We start from the raw sequence: 27083 nt of genomic DNA on the forward strand, positions 1-27083 counted from the left end.
AGTCATCTGTTTCCAATATTCCAGGAGTGTCCAGTAATCAACAGTGCACAACAGACGGAGACTGCGCAAACACCGGTTCCGGTTACGTCTGCAGGCAGGGGCAGTGCGGTGAGTATTACACATAAGCACGAACCACAAATGTTGATGTTTATTTGTTTATATTTACAAAGGCTCTTCAGAACGTTTGCAGGTGTGAAATCCGGTGCTTTCTATTAAAATAGTTCTGACATAAAAAATTAGCACTTTTCTATCCAACAAAATGCATAATTAATATCTGTGCATCTTATTAAATAAATGGCTGTTTAAGCGGTGTATTTTATTTAACTCATGTTTGACACCCCCTGAGTAACCAGAATAGGCTCAGTATCTGTTCGTGAGACACTGCTAAAAACCAAAAGAATCATGTACTCGTCAAGACAAGTACAGCACAAAGACAACATGTTCACATTTGGACACGAATCAAAAGTGAAACCAAAAAGCAATAGAGCAAACAAAAAACACACGAAAACAACACAAACAAGCAACTATAAGTCGCTGAATATACTTTCTAATTTTATCTTTTTGGAACTCAGCAGTAGCAGCGTCAATTCACAATTCGAAGGCAAAACATCCCAACGACACTGAGCTCAAAATAAGATAGGATATATTTTCTCACCAGAGGTACTTGCAACTAAACGCCCGATGAATGCACTTTTCTCTGATATGCATTTGATTAGATTGTGGCTTACAAAACGTCTTTCAGAAGGTTTGATATTATCCAGAAAAGTGAAAATGACGTGACGTAACAAAATTTCTGAAATGCAAGGCCTCCTGGTTACTTGATATCTACTCTGCTGCCTGCAGTTAAGCTGATATTGCCGTTTTTTGCAACAAAGTTTTTTTTTCTGAAGTGCATTTTTCAAAATATCTGAGCTTCTTTGCCTTAAAATTGCGTATAGCTGCTGCCACTTTTGGGTACATAGATAGGTGGTTCCAGAGACTATATGCATTTGTCTGTCAAATGAACCAAATTTGCCCGGGAGTACCTCATGTGCCTGAGAGCCCTGTTTGTTACTCGTCTATAATGTGTCTGGTTGTATAGGCAGCCAGCCGGCCGTCCGTCCATCCGTCTGTCCGTGGACAACTTCACGTTGAGCTTATCTCAGATGTTTTTCAAGCTAGACCTCTGAAACTGTGCACACTTGTAGGGTTTGATCATGTCACGAAGTGACCCCAGTTTGGTTGACACTCGTCAAATGTTGGGGTCACAGAGGGGTCATGCTCGTTTCATAAAAAAATAACGTTGAGGTTATCTCGGATGTTTTTAAAGCTAGAGCTTTGTATGCTTGCACACTTCTAGGGTTTGATAATCTCCCGATTTATCCTAATTTTGTTGGACCCTCGTTATGTTTTGGGGTCATAGGGGGTCATGTTCGATTCATAATAACCTAATATTGACGTTATCTCAGGTGTTTTTGAAGCTAGAGTTTTACAACCTTGATCACTGCAAGGGTTTGATAATCTACCGACGTGACCCTATATTGGCTGACCTCCGTCACATTTTGGGGTCACAGTGGTGTCATGTTTGTAAAAAAACTTAATGTTGATACTTTATCAGTTATTTTGGGAGCAGAAGCCTCCAACTTTCACACAATTGTTGGTGTTGCTAATCTTTAGACTTGACCACAATTTGGCTTGCTTTCATCAAGTTTCAGAGACACAGCATGTCAATCTTTGCTTGAGAAGATTTTCACCTCTGAAATATCCACACCTATCAACAAACAAGTCGCGTAAGGCGAAAATACAATATTTAGTCAAGTAGCTGTCGAACTCACAGAATGAAGCTGAACGCAACGCAACGCAGCAAGCCCGTATACTCGTTGCATCGTCACTCCACCGCCCGTGGCAAAGGCAGTGCCCGTGGAATTGACAAGAAGAGCGGGGTATTCGTTGCGCTGAGAAGGATAGCACGCTTTTCTGTACCTCTCTTTGTTTTAACTTTCTGAGCGTGTTTTTAATCCAAACATATCATATCTATATATTTTTGGAATCAGGAACCGAGAAGGAATAAGATGAAAGTGTTTTTAAATTGATTTCGAAAAAAAAATTTTGATAATAGTTTTTATATATTTAATTTTCAGAGCTTGTTTTTAATCCGAATATAACATATTTATATGTTTTTGGAATCAGCAAATGATGGAGAATAAGATAAACGTAAATTTGGATCGTTTTATAAATTTTTATTTTTTTTTTACAATTTTCAGATTTTTAATGACCAGAGTCATTAATTAATTTTTAAGCCACCAAGCTGAAATGCAATACCGAACCCCGAGCTTCGTCGAAGATTACTTGACCAAAATGTGAACCAATTTGGTTGAAAAATGAGGGCGTGACAGTGCCGCCTCAACTTTCACGAAAAGCCGGATATGACGTCATCAAAGACATTTATCAAAAAAATGAAAAAAACGTCTCGGGATTTCATACCCAGGAACTCTCATGTCAAATTTCATAAAGATCGGTCCAGTAGTTTAGTCTGAATCGCTCTACACACACACACAGACACACACAGACACACACACACACACACACACACACACACACACACACACGCACATACACCACGACCCTCGTTTCGATTCCCCCTCGATGTTAAAATATTTAGTCAAAACTTGACTAAATATAAAAAGGGGAAGGGCTCCTAATATGGACCGGCTCCTAATATGGACCACCTCCTGTTCTGATAAACTAACGGCGCTAGAGTGCTCAAAACAATTTAATTCGCTGTATTCACCCTCTCCGGATAACTTGCACATGTCAAAACAGTTGCAGAAACACAAACCTCAAAACAATTAGGCTTGTTTGCTTTTTTTTACTTTTGGCAGCATTCACTTTAAATTTGCCACCTAAAACGGACTTGTTTCTGTCCACAGCCAAAGCTGTTATCACACAAAAATGGCTATTTATGACAGCTAAGACCGTATTTGTTACATTTTAGCAGTGTTGACCCCGAGTTTCTACTGCAAACAAAAAATAATAGCAAAATATCAAAGTATGTGTGTGTCCTCTAATATGGACCACCTTCAACAAATCGAAGAAAGTAAAAGCTAAAGGCTGTTTTTATTAATTCATTAAGAAGTTTGCTGAAAATAACTTATAACTAGACCTCGAGATTTCAAAAAAATATATCAAATAGTCTTCTTTTCGTGGTAGTTGATAATTTCAATTATTTTCACTTTGTTTTGGATAAGCTTCTTTACTTTCCTGGTGTACTTCAAATAATGCTCTCATCAACCCGAAACAGAAAAATCTAAAGCATATTTTAATTAATCTGACTTACACACTAAGTTGTATAATGTTATTTTGAAGTATAGGAGACTTTTTACAATGATTAGTGGAGGCATCTTCACTGGTCCATATTAGGCGCCCAGGCTCCTAATATGGACCATTTGTGGCATACTCTTTCAATCTTTCTTCAAGAATCTGGTCATCACTGCACAACATGCGGAACCTTGTCCCCACCCCTGATACCAAGCCCTTGAACACTGCAGGAGAATGACAGCTATTAGGTGGTAAATAGCTGTGGCAGTGTTTACTGAAAACATCAGTTTCAATCTTGCCGTTAATAATGGTTCACCTCAGATCAAGGTATTCAACCTCCCGTCCGTTTGAGACGACCCATTTGATGTCAGGTGGGTGAAGGGATTGCACGAACAGTTCAAAGGCTACAATGGTATCAGCTTTGAGCAAGATGGTAATACCATTATCACGAAACCGACTACAGTCAAGGTACATAACAATTGTCCAAATTGGAGCCGGTGCCTGTGATGATAAAAGTGGTACTGTACGAGCTGTCAGTGTCATTCATTCATAAAGACATCGACATACTCACATGCATGGCATGCTCCCATGGGGTCGCCTTCACGCGGCGGGAGTGTTTCCACAGAGCTACCCCACCCCTTTACTTCTCTTCTTTTGTCTTATTTCTGCCTTACCAGTTCTTTCACCTATATTTCCTTCCAAGAAAAGTCTCCCTACTATTCCCTGCAGTTTTCCAATTCTTTTCTTGTTGTCTTATTTCTACCTGACTGGATCCATCACCTTTATTTCACTTACCAAAAGTCTTCTTTTCCACATCCTTATTTCTCTGCCCCCCGCATGTCGTAAGAGGCGACTAACGGATTCTGTTTCTCCTTTTACCCTTGTTGAGTGGTTCTTGTATAGAATATGGTGAATGTTTGTGGGGATTTTAGTCAAGCAGTATGTAAGAAATGTTTAGTCCTTTGTACTGGAAACTTGCATTCTCCCAGTAAGGTCATATATTGTACTACGTTGCAGGCCCCTGGAGCAATTTTTTGATTGGTGCTTTTGTGAACAAGAAACACTTAACAAGTGGCTCTATCCCATCTCCCCCCTTTCCCCTATCCCATTTCCCCCCTTTCCCTCGTCGCGATATAACCTTCGTGGTTGAAAACGACGTTAAACACCAAATAAAGTAAACATGCATGGCATGGGCCCATGACAGTGCCATGATTCGGCTTAGCTATGATTGTCTCACCTTCAACGGTAGTGTACTGACATGCATTCTCACTGAGTGAGATGTCAAGTGCCTCAAGGCAGGTTTCACAATCTTCAATCACAGACTTCCTTTTTTTTCAACAAAATCAATCTTGACAGAGACCGTTGAAATAATGTTTTTATTAAAGCCTTACATCCTCCTGGATGGAATCAAGACAAAAACTTGTATGCAGACGCATTCTTGTCGACATAATGTGATATCTTGTTACAGTACTCTATCAAACAAAGGGATAGACTTAAACAGAATTGGATAACCATTTATTCAAAGAATATTGTCCAGAGGCTTTAATAAATTAAGCAATAACAATGCAAGCAAAATATCATTTCCGAGCTCAGTGAAAAAAGCAGCAAATAAGGACTAATTATGGGAATTCCGTTCTTCTGAACTGCTATTTCGCTGTGATGCACGTCATGAGCATACCTTCAAAAGTAACAATGTTAATTGCACTCCATTTCTCTCTTTTTTTTTTTAAAGTAGAATCATTGACGAATGAAAATAAAACGATCTTGGAAAAAAAGTTGCATATTCTTAGAAATAAATACCTGAAAATGTAACCCTACCCTCTAAATGGTGACATCATGACAGCGAAAAAAATACCGAACAAGTCATGTGAAGCGATAATAAAACATTAAGTTGATTTGAAACTAAAAGATCAACATTGGAACCAGGGACGAGTCATTAACAATGCTAGTGAGATTTGGCTAGCCGAAAGCAGAAGACCGAGACGGGTTGCCTCTGCGATGCATGAACAAAAAAGGCGATTTTTCTCATTTGAGCAGATTTTCACACTAAGCATGACATATCTGTTTATACATCCAGGAAATCGAAAGGATACAATACAATGACTTTTGAATCTGTAATCAAAAGTGTTATTATTAATTGCAATTTTTAGAATGTTATGTAACACATTTAATAATACAATTCTGAACTTACATAACTTGACGAAATGTAAAACAAGTCGCGTGAAGCGATATATAAACCTGTAGTCAATCTATAGGCATCAAATTGAAGGATAAACTCAAAAAAACAGTCATCGGCGAGACTAAATTCAGATAGTCTCGGTTAATCATACCCGAAAACCGTCACGGGTCACACTCGTCTCCGCGAAGCATACTCAACCTGTTTTCTTTAATTTTGAACGCGTTTTTAAAGTAAACATTACATATGTATATATATTTTAAATCAGAAAAAGATAAGAAGTACAATGCAGTAATGTTTGAATCTGTAATGAAATATTTGTTATTCAGATGACAATTTTAATGAGCGAACTTATTCGCTTATTTTCAAGCTACCTAGCTCTAATGCAATATCAAAGTCCCGACTGAGTCAAAGATTACTTGACAGTTCCGACCCAACTATCACAAAAACGGAAAAGACGTCCTCAAAGACTGTGGCAGAGTACCTTAACGCAGTCCTAGTATATCCACTACAGACTGAACTGTGGCATAGTACCTGGATGCAGTCCCAGTATATCCACTGCAGACTGAACTGTGGCATAGTACCTGGACGCTGTCCCAGTATATCCACTACAGACTGAACTGTGATATAGTACCTGGACGCTGTCCCAGTATATCCACTACAGGCTGAACTGTGGCATAGTAATTGGACGCTGTGTCAGTATATCTACTATAGACTGAACTGTGGCATAGTACCTGGACGCTGTCCCAGCCCACTGCAGACTGAACCTTAATTGGCACAAGAATCAGAGTGGAAGAGGTAACCTTAGCCAATGGTGAAAAGGTGGTTAACAACAACCAAGGGCTGTTCTCTGATTCTGAGTCTTGCCATTTCCACTTGAACATCAGCGCACACTTTGATCTTTTTGTTTAAATCCAAGTTGAGGAGATGCAGACCATCGAGAGTGTTGGCCCTACTTAGAGCAAGATGAGATCATTACACCCTAAAAGTGTGCACAGTTTTAGAGGTCTAGCTTGAAAAACATCAGAGATAACCCCAACGTTAAGGTTTTTTGTCTACGGACATGGGGACGGACACATGTGAATCCTAATACTCACCATTACATAGGTGAGTCAAAAACACTGCCCTAAAGTTTGGCATTTGGAAAGTTAAAACAAGTCGCGTAAGGCGAAATTACTACATTTAGTCAAGCTGTGGAACCCACAGAATGAAACTGAACGCACTGCATTATTTCACAATGACCGTAGTCCGCCACTCGTGCAAAAGGCAGTGAAATTAACGAGCCTGTTTAGTGCGGTAGTGGTTGCGCTGTGCTGCATAGCACGCTTTTCTGTACGCTTCGTTTTAACTTTCTGAGCGTGTTTTTAATCCAAACATATCATCTATATCTATATAGGGCTTGTGTGTGTGTGTCTGTCTGTCTGTCTGTCTGTCACTTCGCGATGCACGGCCAAAGTTCTCGATGGATCTGCTTCAAATTTGGTGGGCATATTCAGGTAGACCCCGGACACAATCTGGTCGATGAAAATTTTCAACACGTGCTCTAAGCGCGGCGCGGTGAACCGATTTTGGTTTTTCTGTAGATCCATTTCCAGTAACTCTTCCTTATCTTCTCCAGTGTTTTGCGCGTTTATCTTCCTTCCTTCGTGTGGCGTCAATCACGTCAACACGTGCTCTAAGCTGGCGAAGCCGGCGAACCGCCACGCTGCATACTCCGTCTCGCGATCATCCCGGCGAAGCCGGTGCGAACCGCCACGCTGCATACTCCGTCTCGCGATCCACCCGACGAAGCGGGTAATCATCTAGTATCTATATGTTTTTGGAATCAGGAACCGACAAGGAATAAGATGAAAGTGTTTTTAAATCGATTTCGTAAATTTTATTTTAATCATATTTTTTATATTTTTAATTTTCAGAGCTTGTTTTTAATCCGAATATAACATATTTATATGTTTTTGGAATCAGAAAATGATGAAGAATAAGATAAACGTAATTTAGGATCATTTTATAAAAAATAATTTTAATTACAATTTTCAGATTTTTAATGACCAAAGTCATCAATCAATTGTTAAGCCTCCAAGCTGAAATGCAATACCAAAGTCCGACCTTCGTCGAAGATTGCTTGGCCAAAATTTCAATCAATTTGATTGAAAAATGAGGGTGTGACAGTTCCGCCTCAACTTTTACAAAAAGCCGGATATGACGTCATCAAAGACATTTATCGAAAAAATGAAAAATATATATATCTGGGGATATCATTCCCAGGAACTCTCATGTAAAATTTCATAAAAGATCGGTCCTATATGATCGTGACTGGCTGTCTTTCCAAGTTGGAACGTTTTCAATCTGCTGTCTGACGTCATCAAAATGTTGAAAAACGTACGGCGATGTCTATAAAACTCTCACTTGACCACAACATCCACAATGCCGTGCATTCAAGGATTGAAAAAAAACACGGGCATTGATCAGACACAGTCATTGAATGTTGTTATTTTACACATGAATCTGCTTAACATTTGGTAAGAAATGACCGTCAATCTAGTAGTGCCGGGCGGTCGTGAGAATTCAAGGTTTTTGAGAGACAGACAGTAAATAACGTGTTCTGAAATAAACACATGCCGAAATATTCTTTAGTCAGCCAGTTGATCATCTGCCTGACAACAGATAGGAAGTGTAAAATTGGTCGCATCATGACAATTTGCTGTGTATGGCGGTTATAACAGACGATTTGTCTGCAGGGCGGTCGTGAGAAAAAATGAGACGGACACCTTGCCCAAGTGACAAAATGACCAAGCGCAAGTAGAATAAGCCGCAGTAAGCCTTTCAAAACCATTTCATGTCGTGATTTGATGGAAATTCCTACTTAATAAAAGCATTTTACGTCCAAACCTTTTGACAGCCATTCAAACTGAACAGATTTGTAATTAATGTTTTTGAGACGGACACATTTAGAAAAAAGACCGTTTACTTCGCATGCGATTGTATCGAATAAATATAAACACATTCATTGTTTTTTTTTAACTAAGTGTGTTCATCTATCTCTGTTCTTTGGTTTCTAATGTACTTTTAACTGGATTTCTTTGTGTGTTTTTGTACTGGTGCCTTTGTCTATTGCAATGTGGCTAAAAAGGGAAATCGTGTCCGTCTCATTTCTCACGACCGACCTACCTCTTTCGCAGCTGGGGAATACAAACTTGACTTGAATTCGATCAAAGTTTATTTTTCATATGTAAATTCCGAGGACATTCGACATAGACCAGTGAAAATTCACGACTAAACAAAACGAAACGTTTTATTTAATATCAAAGTCAGGGACATACCCGACTCTGAAGACTGTGAAACCTGTCTCAAGCACACATTTGGCTGGAAATTCCGGATTTGGATGTTCATCTAAAAGCTTTTCAGTGGCCGGAATTCCCATTCCATTGTTCACATTTGGGTACAGGGACACAACATCACACACAAAGATGCGAACTCTTCATTAACCCTCTCTATTTTTTGAAGAAATTCTTTTGTATCGATGACCTGATACTCAACATGGTTAGTCAGATGAGTAATAGCTGTTTGAACAAATTTAGACAGAGGTTGTACTGGTGTGCCTGAACCTGAGAGCAGAAGTCTCATCGGGAATGGTTTTGGTTTGTGGGTTTTTATTAGCGGTTTGCATTTCCCTGGATGTGTTTCTGATAGATTGTTTACAAATTTAACCACATCTTCCTTGATAACATGGTTATCAAACCATTTATCTGACCATTGTTTTATTACTGTTTTGGTGTTTTCAGTAGGGTCTGAATCAAGAAGATCGTAGTAACATGGGTCTTGTAACGCTTCCAGGATCTTCTTGTCATCCTCTTCTAAAGATGTTATAACAGTTACTCCAGATTTGTCAGCAAATCTACTAGCAGCGTTGGGCGTTAAAGGTAAATTCTTTAACTCACGCAGAGCTCTTCTTTGACCTTGAGATAGATTACCTTTTATCTTTCTTCTGTTAGTATCCAGAAAGTCATTCGTACATGAATTAATGAAAGCCTCTAGGGCTGGGTCTCCTTGTGGTGCTGAGCGTGTGGTTGGTTGGTACCATGGCTTTTTAACAACATTATCATCAGGCTCATCATCATTTTCGTTTTCGTTTTTCAAGGAATGAAACCTGTGCCATCGCAAACGCTCTGCCCATTGGTGTGTGCCGACTACCTGATCAAATACATCTATAGGTGTAGTGGGGGTGGGTGCAACACAATCAGGTAGTCGACAAATAGATACTTGATCATGTGACAATTCAACATTGTCTGCTTGAACTATAGGATCAAATTCACTAAGTTCTTTTTCAGTCGGTTTGAAGGAAAGGTCTTTCTTTTTTCTAAATATATATAAATGTTTCTAACAAAAAGAGTGGATTTTCTGAAGAATTTAGTTTGCATCTGACATGTCTTGTCAATCTGCGATAATGATTCAGCAAAAGACATCCCACTCTGCAACATGTGGTCTTCAATTTTGGTAGATGTCCAAGTAGAAAGATGTACACTGAAAAGGACCAATATCTTCAAACTTCAGGCAACAAAGGTCTGTTTGGAGATTTCTGCGAGAGTTTGACAGGAAGTCGTCTGTTTTCAATATTCCAGAAATTTCCAAGCATGGACCATGCCAAAGAACTGCAGATTGCGCAAACGTTGCTTCCGGTTACATCTGCGACGGACTTAACCAGTGCAGTGAGTACCACAAATGTTAATGTTTATTTGTTGATGATATGGCTTTGGTTGCCCGTTTGAAAGATGGATTTTAATTGCAAGATACCATTTGTTTATCAGTGATTTTTTCGCTTGGTTGCGGAAAAGTTTTCTAGAACTGAAAATGTTGAAAGAAAAAAGGATTTGTGTATTGGAAACAGGAAAAAGCAAAGTCCATCATTTTACTCACCACTTCAAATATATGGACAGGAGGTAGAACAAGTTGAAAATTCTAAATATCTTGGAACAGTCCCAGATCAGCGTCTGACTTTTACTGAAACTGTTGATATTTTTTGCAAGAAGACAAATCAGCGCCTTTATCTTTTGCACAAGCTCAGAATTGTTAACGTAAAGAAAGACATTTTAGTAACTGTACAAATCCCTCGTAGAAAGTGTATTGACCTTTAACCCGGTTTCTTAGAATGGCAATTTAACTGTTAAAAACTAAAGCATGCAGATTAGTAGGAGTCTTGGCCTGGCGGGCAAAATCATCGGACTGAAGCAGGCACCTCTGTCAGGCCTGTACACCAGCGCTCTGAAAATGAAAGCTTCCAAGATTCTGAGCGACCAGTCCCATCCTCTGCATTCAAATTTTGGAGCGATGCCGTTGGGCCGGCGACTCAGGGTGCCTATGGCCGCAAGAACTCTTTTAAACACTCTTTTATTCCTTCAGCAATAAATATTTTACATGCTCATAACAGATGTTAATCTTCAAATTCTACACTTGAGCTGTTCAGACTTTGTGTGTGTGTGGGGGGGGGGGGGATGGGATGCGGGCGAAGGGACATGTGATCTCGTGCAAACGAATGTCGCGCTACCCTCCCTCCACCCCTTCCACCACCAAGACTAACAGGGGACAAGGGAGTACAAATTTCGTACACCTAGCATAGGAAGTTAAATTGCTCGTGTTAGGGTGAAGTAATTTATTCGTTTTTTATTCGTCAGGGGAGTAACATTTTTGTACGAAATGTTTACTCGTAACATTTTCGTACGAAATTTTTACTCTGGAGTAACATCTCGTGGGAGTAATTTTCTCCTGTTACACCGGCAACGCAAAGTACAGGGTGTCGGATGAGGGAATTTAACACAACGCGAATGAGCTGAAATGCAATCCCACAGACCGGACTACGTCTAAGATTGTGTGATAGAAAATTTGATCAAATTGATCAAAAACTTTGACCCTGACAGTGCTGCCTCAGCTGTTTAGCAAACGGGTAAATATGACGTCATCAAACTGTCCTATCAATAAACGGAGACAAAATCTATGAGAAAATCCCCTAAAAAAATTCCATATTAAATTTCGTAATGATCCACTGAGTAGTTTTTGAAATATAATCTCTTGCAAAATCTGCAAACAAGTTGAATTTGTGTGTGACACGAACAGACATTGAGATCTAGCTCTCAGTCACGTAGTCTTTTGACAAAAACCGTTCTGCATCAGAGCTCTATGTTTCCAAATGATGACGTAGACAGCAATGTTTCAACTGAACGTTGTTCTGCTACAGTGTGAGAACAAATAGTCTACAACAATCTTCCGTTCATAACGCTGTGACACGATCTTCATTCGAGTGATGTTCTGCCGATACTATACTTGTTTTCTTTCTTAAAACTCAATATAATAGTAAACCTTCCCAATTTCTATGCTAAAAATGACTGTTCTGTGTTGTCAATGATTTTCTGCTAAAACGCAACCTCTCTCTTTGTCGCAAAGACCGTGTGACAAGAAAGTTATGAGCGGAAGACAAATCTGTTCAGTGCAATTACGTTTCAGAAGATAGTTTGTTAAAACAGTTTATAACTCAGACTCACACAGGAACACTTTATTATGCATGCCTCCATTGTTTTCAGAATATTCTAGAAAACAGGGTCTTGAAAATGTCTTCTAATAATAATAATAATAATAATTGTCAGTAAGTACTGGTGTCACATGACTGATGTGAACCAGTTGATTGGCTAATGGCGATGCGCTAAAACTGTTAGCGTACTCCAAGAGTGCGCTAACTTTTCCACAAAGCATATTCTTCTGCCCTTTGCCGAAGCGAGACTGTATTCTCATCCTCAGAATATTTAATGACATGTAGCTTATATTCTCCACAATACCAATGACCATAAATTTCCTGCTTCTCAATTAAAGCAGAAGTGGTTTTTTTCTGACAGATTGCATCTGCCTGTGCCACAGTTGCCACTGATCTAAAAATAGAACCCGCTGTGTCTAACTTTTCAGTTTCGACTTGCAAAGATTCTTTTCATAATTATGCTGTGTTAGTGGCATGTAGCTTATTATCCACATTACCAAATGATGAGTTAGTAATATAATTCCCAGCAGCTAACAGAAAACACAAGTGTTATTCCGGCTAGATCAGCATTTGGAATTATACGTAGCAGACTACACTGAAACACGACTGCATATGTTCAGTAAATGAATGGTTTCTGAATTATTATTTCAAGGCAAGAACAATCGGAATCGAAAACGTGTAGTGTTTAGAACGGTCTTACCTATAAGACTTAATTATTACCAGCCTGCCTCATGCGTGCAGACTCAGTGCAACGTGACGAGCAATTTTTGTTTTTGAAATGAGACTGTCGCACAGTGGCTCGATTGCCATAGCCTAGCAGACGACATAAACCCCGCTCAGCAAATTAACATGTTGGGCAAATGTGAACGATAAAACGATGGGGATATAATACGTGTAGGGTTCAGAGCATTCTTACCGTTCATATTTAGTACCAGACTCCCCGATGAGTGAAGATACCACACGAGAAACATGCCACATTTATTTTGAAAATGTGCTAACCGTCGACCTTGGGGGTTAGCCAATCCAAGAGGAGTTACTCTGCACAGTCAATCCGTCGAAGCTTGACTGGAGGTTTCGAATCGCAAATAACTAAGAACACAGTCCTTTCTCCGAGTTCAAATGAGGTCTCTCTGAAAGATCATCACTGTTTAGCTTAACGCTACACTGGAATTTACCAACAGAAATTAAAACAAGAGTTTGCGTGTGACGAAAGCACGACACACTTGAAACAGCCCTCACAAATGTAGATCTTCCACGACCTGACCACACAGTTATGCCTATTCAAATGCGCGTAGCAAAATGTGCGTGTTGTATCTTCTTTTTTCTCTGGCGGTACCGACAATATTGTTATTGAAACAATCCCAGTGCACTAAGGGATTCATAGAGCAAATCTCGAAAATAATTATTGAACTCAGCGCTATGCGCTTCGTTCAATAATGAATTTTCTCGATTTGCTCTATAAATCCCTTAGTGCACTGGGATGTCTCAATAACTTAAATAATAATAATAATAATAATAATACTAATGAGAGCTTTTATAGCGCGGCGGGGGTTTGGGGTCTTAAAAGGACGGGCATCAATCTAAAAAATGCAAACTGCATACCTTGCACAGCATCACGTTGCAGTAGAAATGCAAACTGCATACTTTGCACAGTATCACGTTGCAGTAGAAATGCAAACTGCATACTTTGCACAGTATCACGTTGCAGTAGAAATGCAAACTGCATACTTTGCACAGTATCACGTTGCAGTAGAAATGCAAACTGCATACTTTGCACAGTATCACGTTGCAGTGGAAATGCAAACTGCATACTTTGCACAGTATCACGTTGCAGTGGAAATACAAACTGCATACCTTGCACAGTATCACGTTGCAGTGGAAATGCAAACTGCATACTTTGCACAGTATTACAAGTGGAAATGCAAACTGCATACTTTGCACAGTATCACGTTGCAGTGGAAATACAAACTGCATACCTTGCACAGTATCACGTTGCAGTGGAAATGCAAACTGCATACTTTGCACAGTATCACGTTGCAGTGGAAATACAAACTGCATACCTTGCACAGTATCACGTTGCAGTGGAAATGCAAACTGCATACTTTGCACAGTATTACAAGTGGAAATGCAAACTGCATACCTTGCACAGTATCACGTTGCAGTGGAAATGCAAACTGCATACTTTGCACAGTATCACGTTGCAGTGGAAATGCAAACTGCATACTTTGCACAGTATTACAAGTGGAAATGCAAACTGCATACTTTGCACAGTATCACGTTGCAGTGGAAATGCAAAGGTGCAGCTAACTGTACTCGGCACTTGAAGCTCGATAAACCCCATCCAGTGAAGAGAAGTTCTGGTGTGTTTTTTGACATACACTTGTTCTTTGTTCACTCAGGCTTGGCTTTAGGGGCGAACTGTTATAATGAGACAGATGGCTGTGGTAGACATGCAGAGTGTGACGCAAGTCAGGGCCATATTTGCAGTAAGTATTTTGTTTTCGTCCAAGTGGCATGTTAGCGTGTCATGGTCAGCTGGATTATTACAAGATCTTGCGTATTTAGTAAGTAAAAGTTCATTTTTGTCTTTCAAATATTTTCACCCAAATATATAATTATATCCCATGACCTCCCTTCTTTGTCTCTGTTACTTCAGTATGGGTATATATGTTGTATTTTTATAGCTCAATAAATACATCATGGACTCCAAAAAATATATGATAGTGCAGATTCCGATTTGGGCAAAGGACTACTTTCCTCCCGACCTTTGACCTCGCTCGCGCCGAACAATGTGACACATTTGTATGAAGTTCTAAAATCGTATTGCACGGCTCAGAAAACCATATCAGTTGCACGCAAAAATGAATCTCAGAACTGATCTGATGTATGAGATGCAATAAGCAAAAGTTTCTTTCATTATGAAAGCAATGCAGGTCGAAAAAAACGAACATTCAACTTACAAGATAACCAGATGCTAGCGAACCAAAACAAAAACACGAGTACCCTCCCCTTGCATCGTTAGCAGACGACTTTTGAGAATCTGTCGGTAGTGTGTTTTGCCGGTGTGCGCCTTCAGCTATCAAACATCGGCTGTTTCACGTGTTTTGCGAGCAAGTCTACTCTTTTGCCTGGCTCTGCAGTAAGTCCACATATTTTTCCGTAATCCAGTCATATTCCTTCAAAATGCAATCAATCGGCGGTGACAGACGTGTCGGTCGCGTTTTCCTCTCACCCATACCAGTTTAAGTTCATCCATGCAAACACACTCGCAAAACAGTTTATCACGTAGATACATTTCAAATAGGGAGCAAATGGTTAAATCTAAACCTACATATTTGTTCCCTAAGATTTGCTTCTCTGTCAATAAGCCTAATTACACACGTTCGAGAAAAACAACGTGGAATCAATTCTGAATCGAGTAAGCCAAATGGGTCCCAAACCCGTTTCGCCCGTTCTGCCGACCTGAAACGCAAAACAAAAGAATTGTGCGCTTCAACTAAATTAATTTCTATTCGACTTCATTACTTTCTTGCAACTTATGAACCTTTACTTAAAGCTTTTAAATGGTCTGAAAGTAGTGTTACCGCGTACTTATCGATGCACTCATTCGTTTTATTTTTTCAGCGATGGTCACTTAGTTTAAGGTTGCAAAAGGGCTAAGTCTCGCTGGCAACAGTTTTACCCTGCACAGATCGCAACAGTGCCGCTAGTAGTCTACACTTTGTGTTTGATGGTAGAATGGGATATACAGATTACAACACTCGTGGTTTTTTATATGGCTTGTATTTCAGTCAAGACCCAGCGGGAATATCAATCGAGAGACACTCGCCAGAGGCTCGTGTCTCCCGATGATATTCATCCGCTGGGTCTTGACTGAAATACAAGCCATATAAAAAACCACTCGTGTTGTAACCTATACATATGTAATGGGATGGTTACCAGATCAAACTATGTAAGTATTTAAACATTATTTAAACACCTGTTACAGTCAATGAACACGTTCTTTTAATAGGATTGGGGGTATTGGTACATTATTTTCCTCAGCGTATCACCAATTCTTGTCCCAAATAGAAACATTTTCTGTGAGGACGTTAACTCCCCCCTTTGGTTTTTGGTACATTATTGGAAAAAAGGAACTCTACATTTTCAATCCACGGCTGTTTGTTGCACTCGATCTTTTGTCACCCTCGACGTTTTGATTCTTGACCAAATGTCCTCAACCTTTTTGTCTCACGCCTCGTAGACTATCCCCTGCCCTACTTCCTTACCAATGCGCGCAATGATTCTATCACATTTCAAGGTCACAGTACTAGTGTAGTCAGTGGGGTTGAGTTTGGGTCAAAAAGTAAGACATTGTCATTGACTTCCTTCAAGAGCTATTGGGCTAGAGTAGCAAACGTTTTAGTCTGATTCATGTTGATTGATGATGTGGGGGAGCATTCCTTTTCTTGTTACCTTGATGGTAGCTTCAGTTATTTACACATACTTAATCCGAGTGTTATCACACTCATTTTGATTAGATTGTAAGATAAACACGTACGGTCCGACATGCTCGGACACATGTGGTCGCTGTGCTGGTAACAAGCCGTGTAACTCCTCCACTGGCCACTGTCTGGCTTGTGTGCCTGGATGGACACCTGAACCATTCTGCACAACAGGTAGACTCTGTGTGTGTGTGTGTGTGTGTGTGTGTGTGTGTGTGTGTGTGTGTGTGTGTGTGTGTGTGTGTGTGTGTGTGTGTGTGTGTGTGTGTGTGTGTGTGTGTGTGTGTGTGTGTGTGTGTGTTCCATACAGTGACAGTAACAGTAGGAATGACATTCTTTAATGTTCTATATTAATACGTGAGCCGTAAAGGCTTTGCCTCTTTTTTTTTCTTTTTTTTTGGGGGGGGGGGGTTGGGGGTTGGGTCATAGGTAGTGGAATACTCATGTTAAGACACACAAAGCCCTGAGAAAGTCAGGTCTCATACTGGGGGTAAATTGACAGAGGTTATAAACAGAATATCCTAGAAAGTCAGGTCTCATACTGGGGGTAAATTGACAGAGGTTATAAACAGAATTGAATATCCTAGAAAGTCAGGTCTCATACTGGGGGTAAATTGACAGAGGTTATAAACAGAATATCCTAGAAAGTCAGGTCTCATACTGGGGGTAAATTGACAGAGGTTATAAACAGAATATCCTAGAAAGTCAGGTCTCATACTGGGGGTAAATTGACAGAGGTTATAAACAGAATATCCTAGAAAGTCAGGTCTCATACTGGGGGTAAATTGACAGAGGTTATAAACAGAATATCCTAGAAAGTCAGGTCTCATACTGGGGGTAAATTGACAGAGGTTATAAACAGAATATCCTAGAAAGTCAGGTCTCATACTGGGGGTAAATTGACAGAGGTTATAAACAGAATATCCTAGAAAATCAGGTCTCATACTGGGGGTAAATTGACAGAGGTTATAAACAGAATATCCTAGAAAGTCAGGTCTCATACTGGGGTAAATTGACAGAGGTTATAAACAGAATATCCTAGAAAGTCAGGTCTCATACTGGGGGTAAATTGACAGAGGTTATAAACAGAATATCCTAGAAAGTCAGGTCTCATACTGGGGGAAAATTGACAGAGGTTATAAACAGAATATCCTAGAAAGTCAGGTCTCATACTGGGGGTAAATTGACAGAGGTTATAAACAGAATATCCTAGAAAGTCAGGTCTCATACTGGGGGTAAATTGACAGAGGTTATAAACAGAATATCCTAGAAAGTCAGGTCTCATACTGGGGGAAAATTGACAGAGGTTATAAACAGAATATCCTAGAAAGTCAGGTCTCATACTGGGGGTAAATTTACAGAGGTTATAAACAGAATATCTTAGAAAAAAGGGTCTTGAAAATGTCTTATCGGAGGTTTGGGGTCTTAAAAGGAAGGGCGTTCTCTAAGATGTAAAGAGGTTGAGGGAGGGGAGGGGGTAACGAAGGCGAGTCGTGTGCAAGCATCTGCTTCTCTTGGTTTTTATTTGGAGCATCCATTCAAACTGCCTTGAAGATGCACAGTATCAATTTGCAGGGGAAATGCAAAGGTGCAGTTAACTGGACTCCTGATTCATGTTTTCGAGAAACAATTGGCACTATTGAAGGCAGATAAGCCCTATTCAGTGAAGAGAAGTTGTGGTTTGGTTTATTGACATACACTTGTTGTTTGTTCACTCAGGTTTACCTTTAGGGGCGTACTGTAAAGAAACACCAGATGGCTGTGTTACACATGCACATTGTGACACAAGTCAAGGCCACGTTTGCAGTAAGTATATTTAGGTTTTGTCCAAGTGGCATTTTAGCGAGTCATGGTCAGCTTGATTATCGCAAGGTCTTGCGTATTTAGTAAGTAAAATTACATTTGTTTTTCGAATATTTCCACCCAAAATGCAAAATGTATAGTTTTGTGATTGTTTGTTTGTCGAACGGTCTGAACCACATTGGAAGTTCCATGTAGTATTCTTTATAATAACATGTCATGGGGTGGCTGTAAGATCAAACTATGTGAGTATTCAAACATTATTTAAACACAAGTGTTTGTCGATGAACACCATTTTTTAATAGGATCGGGGGCAACATTTTTATCAATTTAAAAGAAAATTGTGTGTGCCAAACATTTGCAAAATGTTGCTCTTCTTATCATTTAAGAATTATATTCGAGGACGTTTCACTGAGTAAATATTTTTGCAAAGTAAGTAGCTGCAGCTGGGTTACAATGTACATGGATTCTGTGTGCTGATCAGTCTTTCAAAGCAAGCCATGTGTAAAGTTCTTGTTCCTCCCACAAACCGTTTGGCCTGTACCTTGGGTCTGTCAATTATGCTCGGTCACACGGTCTTGCAAGTCGTAAATCGAGACATTGAGAGAAGAAAAACTTCCCAAAATCGAACAGGCTGAGTTGCTCATGTAAAACAAAAACATCGTGCACGCACAGAGACGAGCACACATACCCGAACATGCACGCATTGGGAAGGCAAGCACTTTGGAATATAGTTTCATATAGGCATAAGCAGCCAGCTGGTTGACCTTCAACAGCATGGGTAACAAAGGATTGTGCTTTGCGTCTAAGGATGCAAAAATTAACAGGCACTTGAAGGGAACACTTGCTTAAAGTTCAAGTGTTGCAATTATTCTGCAAAATAATTTAACAGCAAACAAAGGAGAAATTTGAACACATCAAATGTCCATAGAAGTGCCTGTCTATCCTTTCCAGTCAGTCTGGATTACATCCGGTGCGAGCATTGCAAAAACTCTCAATCTAAATTGAGATTCTTTCCTATATCCAAGGAAATTGTGTCAAGGGTGATGAAAACTCCTTTCTTATAACCGGTGGAGTTTTTCTTATCTGGATAATTTTTTAGTGAAAGAAAGAAGGCATTTTGCAGGGAAATAAAAAAGTCCTTTCTTGTAAGCGATGTTTCTTTTATGCGATTTTCTTTTAAGTTAGTTCGACTGTCCTGGCTTTTGAGACGCTCGCTTGTTCTCACGCACGCACGCACACACACACACACAAACACACACACACACACACACACACACACACACACACACACACACACACACACACACACACACACCACGTCCTACACAAATAACATAGGATAAGACCAATCCGAAACACGTCACACACATATAGTCTGCCTATATATATATATATATATTTCTTACAAAAGGAGTGGGTTTTCTGATGAATTTAGTTTGCGGCTGACATGACTTGTCAATCTGCGATAATAATTCAGCAAAAGACATCCCACCCTGCAACATATGCTCTTCAATTTTGGTAGATGTCCAAATAGAAAGACGTAGGCCTACACTGGAAGGGACCATTATGTTCAAACTTAAGGCAACAAGGTTTTTTTTTGAGATTTCTGCGAGAGTTTGACAGGAAGTCATCTGTTTCCAATATTCCAGAAATTTCCAGTCATGGACCGTGCAACACAACCGAAGAGTGCGCACACGTTGCTTATGGTTTCGTCTGCGACAGTCTGGGACAGTGTAGTAAGTATTACACATAAGCACGAGTCACAAATGTTAATGTTTATTTGTTTATATTTACAAAGGTTCTCCAGAATGTTTGCAGGTGTGAAGTCCGGTTCTTTCTGATAAAATAGTTCTTACATGAAAAGTTAACACTTTTCTATTAAAAAAGACAATTCATAATTCACATCTGTTCATCTTAATTTTTCAAATGGCTGTTTAAGCGGTGTATTTGTCTAACTTATGTTTGACACCCCTGAGTAACCAGAATAGTCTCAGTCAAGCGATATTCCAGCATTCAATCAACTGTCGGCCTGAAACAAACAAATCAACAATCCAAACCCGTCATCAGCAGTCATGATCATCGAAACTACATACGGTAATGCTTGGCTGGACGAACCCGAATACCGACACGTGTCACGCTGGCCTATTTTCGTTAATTCTGAGAACATTTTCAGAGAAAGCAAGACCTATCTAGATTTATGGCTCACCTGAGTAATTGGTGAGTATTAGGATTCATATGTGTTCGGTTGTATGGACAAAAAACTTAACGTTGAGGTTATATCGGAAGTTTTAAAAGCTAGACCTCTGAAACTGTGCACACTTTTAGGGTTTAATGATCTCACGGAGGGACCCCAGTTTGGTTGACTCTCGTCAAATGTTGGGGTCACAGCGGGTTCATGTTCGTTTCATAAAAACTTAACGTTGAGGTTATCTCAGATGTTTTTGAAGCTACAGTTTTGATACTATGCACACTTTTATGGTTTGATAATCTACCGCCTTGACATAAGTTTGATTGACCTTCGTCAAGATTTGGGGTCACATGGGAGGTCATGTTCGATTCATAATAACTTAACATTGATGTTAGCTTAGGCGTTTTTGAAGCTAGAGTTTTAAAGCTTTGAACACTTGAATGGTTTGAGAATCTACCGATGTGACCCTAGTTTGACCCTTGTCACATTTTGGGGTCACAGCGGGGTCATGTTTGTAAAAACCTTACATTGAGGTTTTCTCATTTATTTTGGGGCAGAAGCCTCCGAATTACATGAAATTGTAGGTGTTGGTAATCAGCAGACATGACCAAAATGTGGCTTGTTTTCATCACATGTTAGAGTCCCAGCATGAAAATGTTTGCTGGAAAAGATTTTCACCACTGAAAATGTCCACTGAGCTATCAAGGATATAAGTTTTGACCTCATCAACCACGATGTCATAGTTTAATTTAGTCAGTCTTGGCTAGTCTTAATGTCAGAAATGAGGTCACTCAAGTGTCTGAGTATACATATTTTGTCTGGGCTAACCAAAACGCAATTTGGTCAAGAAAATGAGTAATTATGAATCTTGTTAAAAAAAAATCTCTTTTTTCAAAACTAATTTGGTGGATGTTGAGTATGTCAAGCTAGTGTTTGTTTGTTTGTTTGTTTGCTTAACGCCCAGCCGACCACGAAGGGCCATATCAGGGCGGTGCTGCTTTGACATATAACGTGCGCCACACACAAGACAGAAGTCGCAGCACAGGCTTCATGTCTCACCCAGTCACATTATTCTGACACCTGACCAACCAGTCCTAGCACTAACCCCATAATGCCAGACGCCAGGCGGAGCAGCCACTAGATTGCCAATTTTAAAGTCTTAGGTATGACCCGGCCGGGGTTCGAACCCACGACCTCCCGATCACGGGGCGGACGCCTTACCACTTGGCCAACCGTGCCGGTTGTCAAGCTAGTGATAGTGGTGGGAAGGCGGTTGGGTTGAATATGTGAAATATTCTTAGAGTTGAATAACTATAAATGGATTGATACGGGTCACATTAGGATCAAGTTTGTGTCAATCAGTCGGACATGAAAGTTCTCTTGAACGTTATTTCATGTAGCTATAACAGCTTCTTTTTACATTTAGTCAAGTGTTGACTAGACGTTTTAACATAGAGGGGGAATCGAGACGAGGGTCGTGGTGTATGTGTATCTGTGTGTGTGTGTGTGTGTGTTGTGTGTGTATTTGTCTGTCTGTCTGTCTGTCTGTCTGTCTGTCTGTCTGTCTGTCTGTGTCTGTGTGTCTGAGTGTTTGTGTGTAGAGTGATTCAGAGTAAGCTATTGAATCGATCTTTATGAAATTTTACATGAGAGTTCCTGGGCATGATATCCCCAGATTTCTTTTAATTTTTTCGATAAATGTCTTTGATGACGTCATATCCGGCTTATTGTAAAAGTTAAGGCGGCACTGTCACACCCTCAGTTTTCAATCAAATTGAGTGAAATGTTGGCCAAGCAATCTTTGACGAAGGCCGGACTTTGGTATTGCACTTCAACTTGGAGGCTTAAACATTGATTTATGACTTTGGTCATTCAAAATCTGAAAATTGTAATTAAATTTTTTTTATAAAACGATTCTTCATTTTCTAATTCCAAAAACATATAAATATGTTATATCCGGATTAAAAACAAGCTCTGAAAATTAACAATATAAACATTATGACTACAATTAAATTTCCGAAATCGATTAATAAACAATTTCATCTTATTCCTTGTCGGTTCATGATTCCAAAAACATATAGATATGATATGTTTGGATTAAAAACACGCTCAGAAAAGTAAAAAGAATAGAGATACAGAAAAGCGTGCTATCCTGCTCAGCGCAACCACTACCGCACTATCCTGGATCGTCAATTTCACTGCCCTTCCCACGAGCGGTGGGCAGACGATGCTACGAGTATACGGTCTTGCGGAAAATATGCAATGCGTGTTTCATTATGTGAGTTCGACTGAGCATGACTAAATTAATGTTGTATTTTCCCCTTACGCGACTTGTTACTCTTGTTTTTTTCTCTTTTTTTTGGGGGGGGGGGGGGGAGAGAAAGTCATAGGAAGTTGAATCCTTTTTTTAAGACCTACAAAACCCTAACAGAGATGACGAAGGACATTCGTATAAAGTATTTGCTTTTCTTGTTTATAAATGTCTTAAATGACGTCATATCCTGCTTTTCTGAAACTTGAGGCGGCACTGCCATGCTCTCATTTTTTAACCAAACTGGTTGAAATTTTGGTCAAGCAATATTAGACAAAGTCCGGACTATGGGATTGCATTTCAGCTCGGAAGCTTTAAGTTGATTAGTGAGTTTGCTTATTAAATGTGTGAATAAAATTGAATTTTCGCAAACGGATTTAAAATTGATTGATTCGTATTCGTTGTCAAATTCTCAATCTATAAATATAGATAGATCATGTTTACTTTAAAATGTGAGAACAATTAACGAAAAAAGGTTTACTGGCGCAGTGGATAAGAAATCGGCCTCCTCATCGGAAGGTCTTGAGCTCAAATCCCGGACGTTGCCGCCTGGTGGGTTTAAGGGTGGAGATTTTTCCAATCTGCCAGGTCAACTTATGTGCAGACCTGCTAGTGCCTTATCCCCCTTCGTTTGTACACGCAAGCACAAGACCAAGTGCGCACGGAAAAGATCCTTTGATCCATAGCAGAGTTCGTTGTATTATACAAACATGAAAATACCCGGCATGCTTTCAATGAAAGCGTCATATAGCTGCCTGAATGGCGGGGTAAAAACGGTTATACACGTAAAAACCCACTCGTGCAAAAACATGAATGTATATAGGAGTTTCAGCCCATGAACGCAAAAGAACAAGAAAAAAAAGGTTAATTAGGTTAATTATGTACTATGATTGACATTTACGTTTTATCATTTCCTGATTCCCAAAACATATACATATGTTATTTTGGATTAAAAACAAGATCAGAAAGTAAAACAGAATACAGATACGCATGCATTCCTGTAAAGCGGAGCTGCTACTACGCTATACTGGCTTGTCAATTTCACTACGTGACCCACTTGAACAGTGTGAGCGATTTTCTTGCCGCAGGGATTAATGACGCTGTATTGTCTTGGTGAAAAAATGATGTGCGTTCTGTGAGTTCAACAGCTGACTACATGTAGCATTTTCGCCTTACGCCCATTTTTTTTTTACTCACATGCGAAGCAAAAGTGAGTCTATGTACTCACCCGAGTCGTCCGTCCGTCCGTCCGTCCGTCCGGAAAACTTTAACGTTGGATATTTCTTGGACACTATTCAGTCTATCAGTACCAAATTTGGCAAGATGGTGTATGATGACAAGACCCCAAAAAACATACATAGCATCTTGACCTTGCTTCAAGGTCAAGGTCGCAGGGGCCATACATGTTGCCTAAAAAACAGCTATTTTTCACATTTTTCCCATTTTCTCTGAAGTTTTTGAGATTCAATACCTCAGCTATATATGATACATAGGGCAAAGTAAGCCCCATCTTTTGATACCAGTTTGGTTTACCTTGCTTCAAGGTCAAGGTCACAGGAGCTCTTCAAAGTTGGATTGTATACATATTTTGAAGTGACCTTGACCCTGAACTATGGAAGATAACTGTTTCAAACTTACAAATTATGTGGGGCACATGTTATGCTTTCATCATGAGACACATTTGGTCACATATGATCAAGGTCAAGGTCACTTTGACCCTTATGAAATGTTACCAAAATAAGGTAGTGAACCACTAAAAGTGACCATATCTCATGGTAGAAAGAGCCAATAAGCACCATTGTACTTCCTATGTCTTGAATTAACAGCTTTGTGTTGCATGACCTTGGATGACCTTGACCTTGGGTCAAGGTCACATGTATTTTGGTAGGAAAAATGTGTAAAGCATGTGAGTCGTATGGGCTTTGCCCTTCTTGTTTTTTTGTGTGTTTTTTTTTTGGGGGGGGGGGTCGGGAGGGGGGTGGGACGGGTGGGGGGTTGGGGTCAAAGGTTGTGAAATCCTCCGTTTAAGCCCTACAAAACCTGGAGAAACTCAGTTCTTATAATGGGGGTAATCTTACAGAGGTTATGGACAGACTATTTTAGAAAACAGGGCTTGAAATTGTCTTACAATTATAATAATAATGATAACAATAATAATACTAATGACAGCATTTGTAGCGCGTCGGGTGTTTATGGTCTTTAAAGAAAGAGCATCCATCTAACAATGCAAACTGCATACCTTGAAGCTGCGCAGTCTTCCGTTGCAGTGGAAATGCTTTCTTTCTTTTCTTTCTTTATTTGGTGTTTAACGTCGTTTTCAACCATTCAAGGTTATATCGCGACGGTAGTTCGGTTTATTGACATACACTTTTTGTTTGTTCACTCAGGCTTACCTTTAGGGACCTACTGTAAAAAAACGCCAGATGGCTGTGTTACAAATACAGAGTGTTACGCAAATCGGGGCCACGTTTGCAGTAAGTATGTTTAGTTTTTGTCCAAGTGGCATTTTAGCGAGTCATGGTCAGCTTGATTATCACAAGATCTTGCGTATTTAGTAAGTAAAAGTTCATTTGTTTTTCGAATATTTTAATCCAAAATGCAAAATGTATAGTTTTGTGATGGTTTGTTTGTCGAACGGCCTGAACCATAGTAAAATAGTCTTATGTTTCTTATTTGTTCGACCCTATTAGGATTATGGAGTTTTATGCACTGCCTTTTATAGTTAACTAAACTTTTGTATTTGAAATAGCCCATTGCAGTTGGTGTAGGCCTTAAGCTTATTTAAATCGCTTGTCCAGTATTTCATTTAATTCTCTATTTTTGTATGAACTCAAATGTTTAGTGTTCTTAGTGTGCTTATACTTAGTGATATTGTAAAGCGCATAGTGCTTTTAGTTATGTGCTATAGAAATCTCCTTAATAAATAAATAAATAAACCACCTTGGAAGTTCCATGTAGTATTTCTTTATATACGTAATGGGGTGGTTACGAGATCAAACTATGTGAGTATTAACTATTTAAACATGATCTAAACACCAGTTACAGTCAATGAACACTTCTTTTTAATAGGATTTGAGGCAGTGGTGCATTTATGGAGAAAACAAACTTTACATTTTCAATCCTCGACCGTTTTTCGCACTCAACCTTTTGTCACCCTCGACGTTTTGACTCTCGACCGAATGTCCTCGACGTTTTTGTCTGACAGCCGTTTGCCTCTGAGTATCCCCTGCCACTACTCCAATGCGCGCAGTGGTTTTGTCACATTTCAAGGTCACAGTGTTGCCAGTGGGGTTGAGTTTGGGTCAAAATGTAGGACATTGTCATTTAATTCCTTAAAGAGCTATTTGGCTAGAATACGTAGCAGACGTTTTGAGTCGGATTCATGTTGATTATGATTTGGGGAAGAATTTCCTTTTCATGTTACCTTGATGGCAGCTTTAGTTATTTACACATACTTAATCCGAGTAATATCAAATTCTTTTTGATCAGACTGTGAGAAATATAAGTACGGTCCGACATGCTCGGACACATGCGGTAGCTGTGCTGGTAACCAACCTTGTGACCCCTCCACTGGCCAGTGTCCGGTTTGTGTTGATGGATGGGCACCTCCACTGTGCGCAACAGGTAGACTGTGTGTGTGTGTGTGTGTGTGTGTGTGTGTGTGTGTGTGTGTGTGTGTGTGTGTGTGTGTGTGTATGTGTGTGTGTGTGTGTGTGTCACACAGTGCGGGTATCAGACGCTTTCATACGTCGACTGTTTGGGCTCACCTGAGTATCAGTGAGTCTTAGGAGTGAGCAGAACTTAACTTGGATGGTATCCCGAGTGTTTTTAAAACTAGAACTTTGAAACGTTGCACACTTTTAGCGTTTGGTGATCTGTAGACATGACCCCAGTTTGGGTGACCCTTGTCAAATGATGGGGTCACAACAGGGTCATCATCGGTTCATAGCAACTTGACATTGGGGATTTGTTTGACGTTTTTGAAGCTAGAGCCGTCACATATCACACACTTGAAGCTAGAGCCGTCACATATCACACACTTGAAGCTAGAGCCGTCACATATCACACACTTGAAGGTATTGATGATCTTCAGGCATGACACAAAAGTTGCTCATTTTGGTCAAATTTAAAGGTCACAACATGAACATGTTTGTTGAAGGATATCCATCACTATTAAAAAGAATCCACTGAGCTAACAATGAAATAAATCTCCACTTAATCAAAAGATGTCATCACTTTCACAAGTTTTTAGTCATAACCAGCTGGGGAATGAATAACACTTTTGCCCATGGAAGGCCCCCGTC

General features: G+C 39.7%; 1 protein-coding gene across 1 annotated transcript in view; it reads left to right on the forward strand.

The window, feature by feature from the left end:
• The window catches only part of LOC138949473 (multiple epidermal growth factor-like domains protein 6), a 109090-nt gene that overhangs the window by 30936 nt on the left and 51071 nt on the right, over window positions 1–27083 (forward strand). The window contains exons 7-14 of the mRNA XM_070321302.1: window positions 25–108; window positions 10093–10179; window positions 14393–14479; window positions 16514–16651; window positions 18197–18283; window positions 19930–20016; window positions 25167–25253; window positions 26269–26403. Of these exons, the coding sequence (XP_070177403.1) occupies window positions 25–108; window positions 10093–10179; window positions 14393–14479; window positions 16514–16651; window positions 18197–18283; window positions 19930–20016; window positions 25167–25253; window positions 26269–26403 (792 nt within the window). The remainder of the gene's footprint in view (window positions 1–24; window positions 109–10092; window positions 10180–14392; window positions 14480–16513; window positions 16652–18196; window positions 18284–19929; window positions 20017–25166; window positions 25254–26268; window positions 26404–27083) is intronic.

Source organism: Littorina saxatilis, linkage group LG15 (assembly GCF_037325665.1).
Source record: "Littorina saxatilis isolate snail1 linkage group LG15, US_GU_Lsax_2.0, whole genome shotgun sequence".
In the NCBI taxonomy this organism is placed as follows: domain Eukaryota; kingdom Metazoa; phylum Mollusca; class Gastropoda; order Littorinimorpha; family Littorinidae; genus Littorina; species Littorina saxatilis.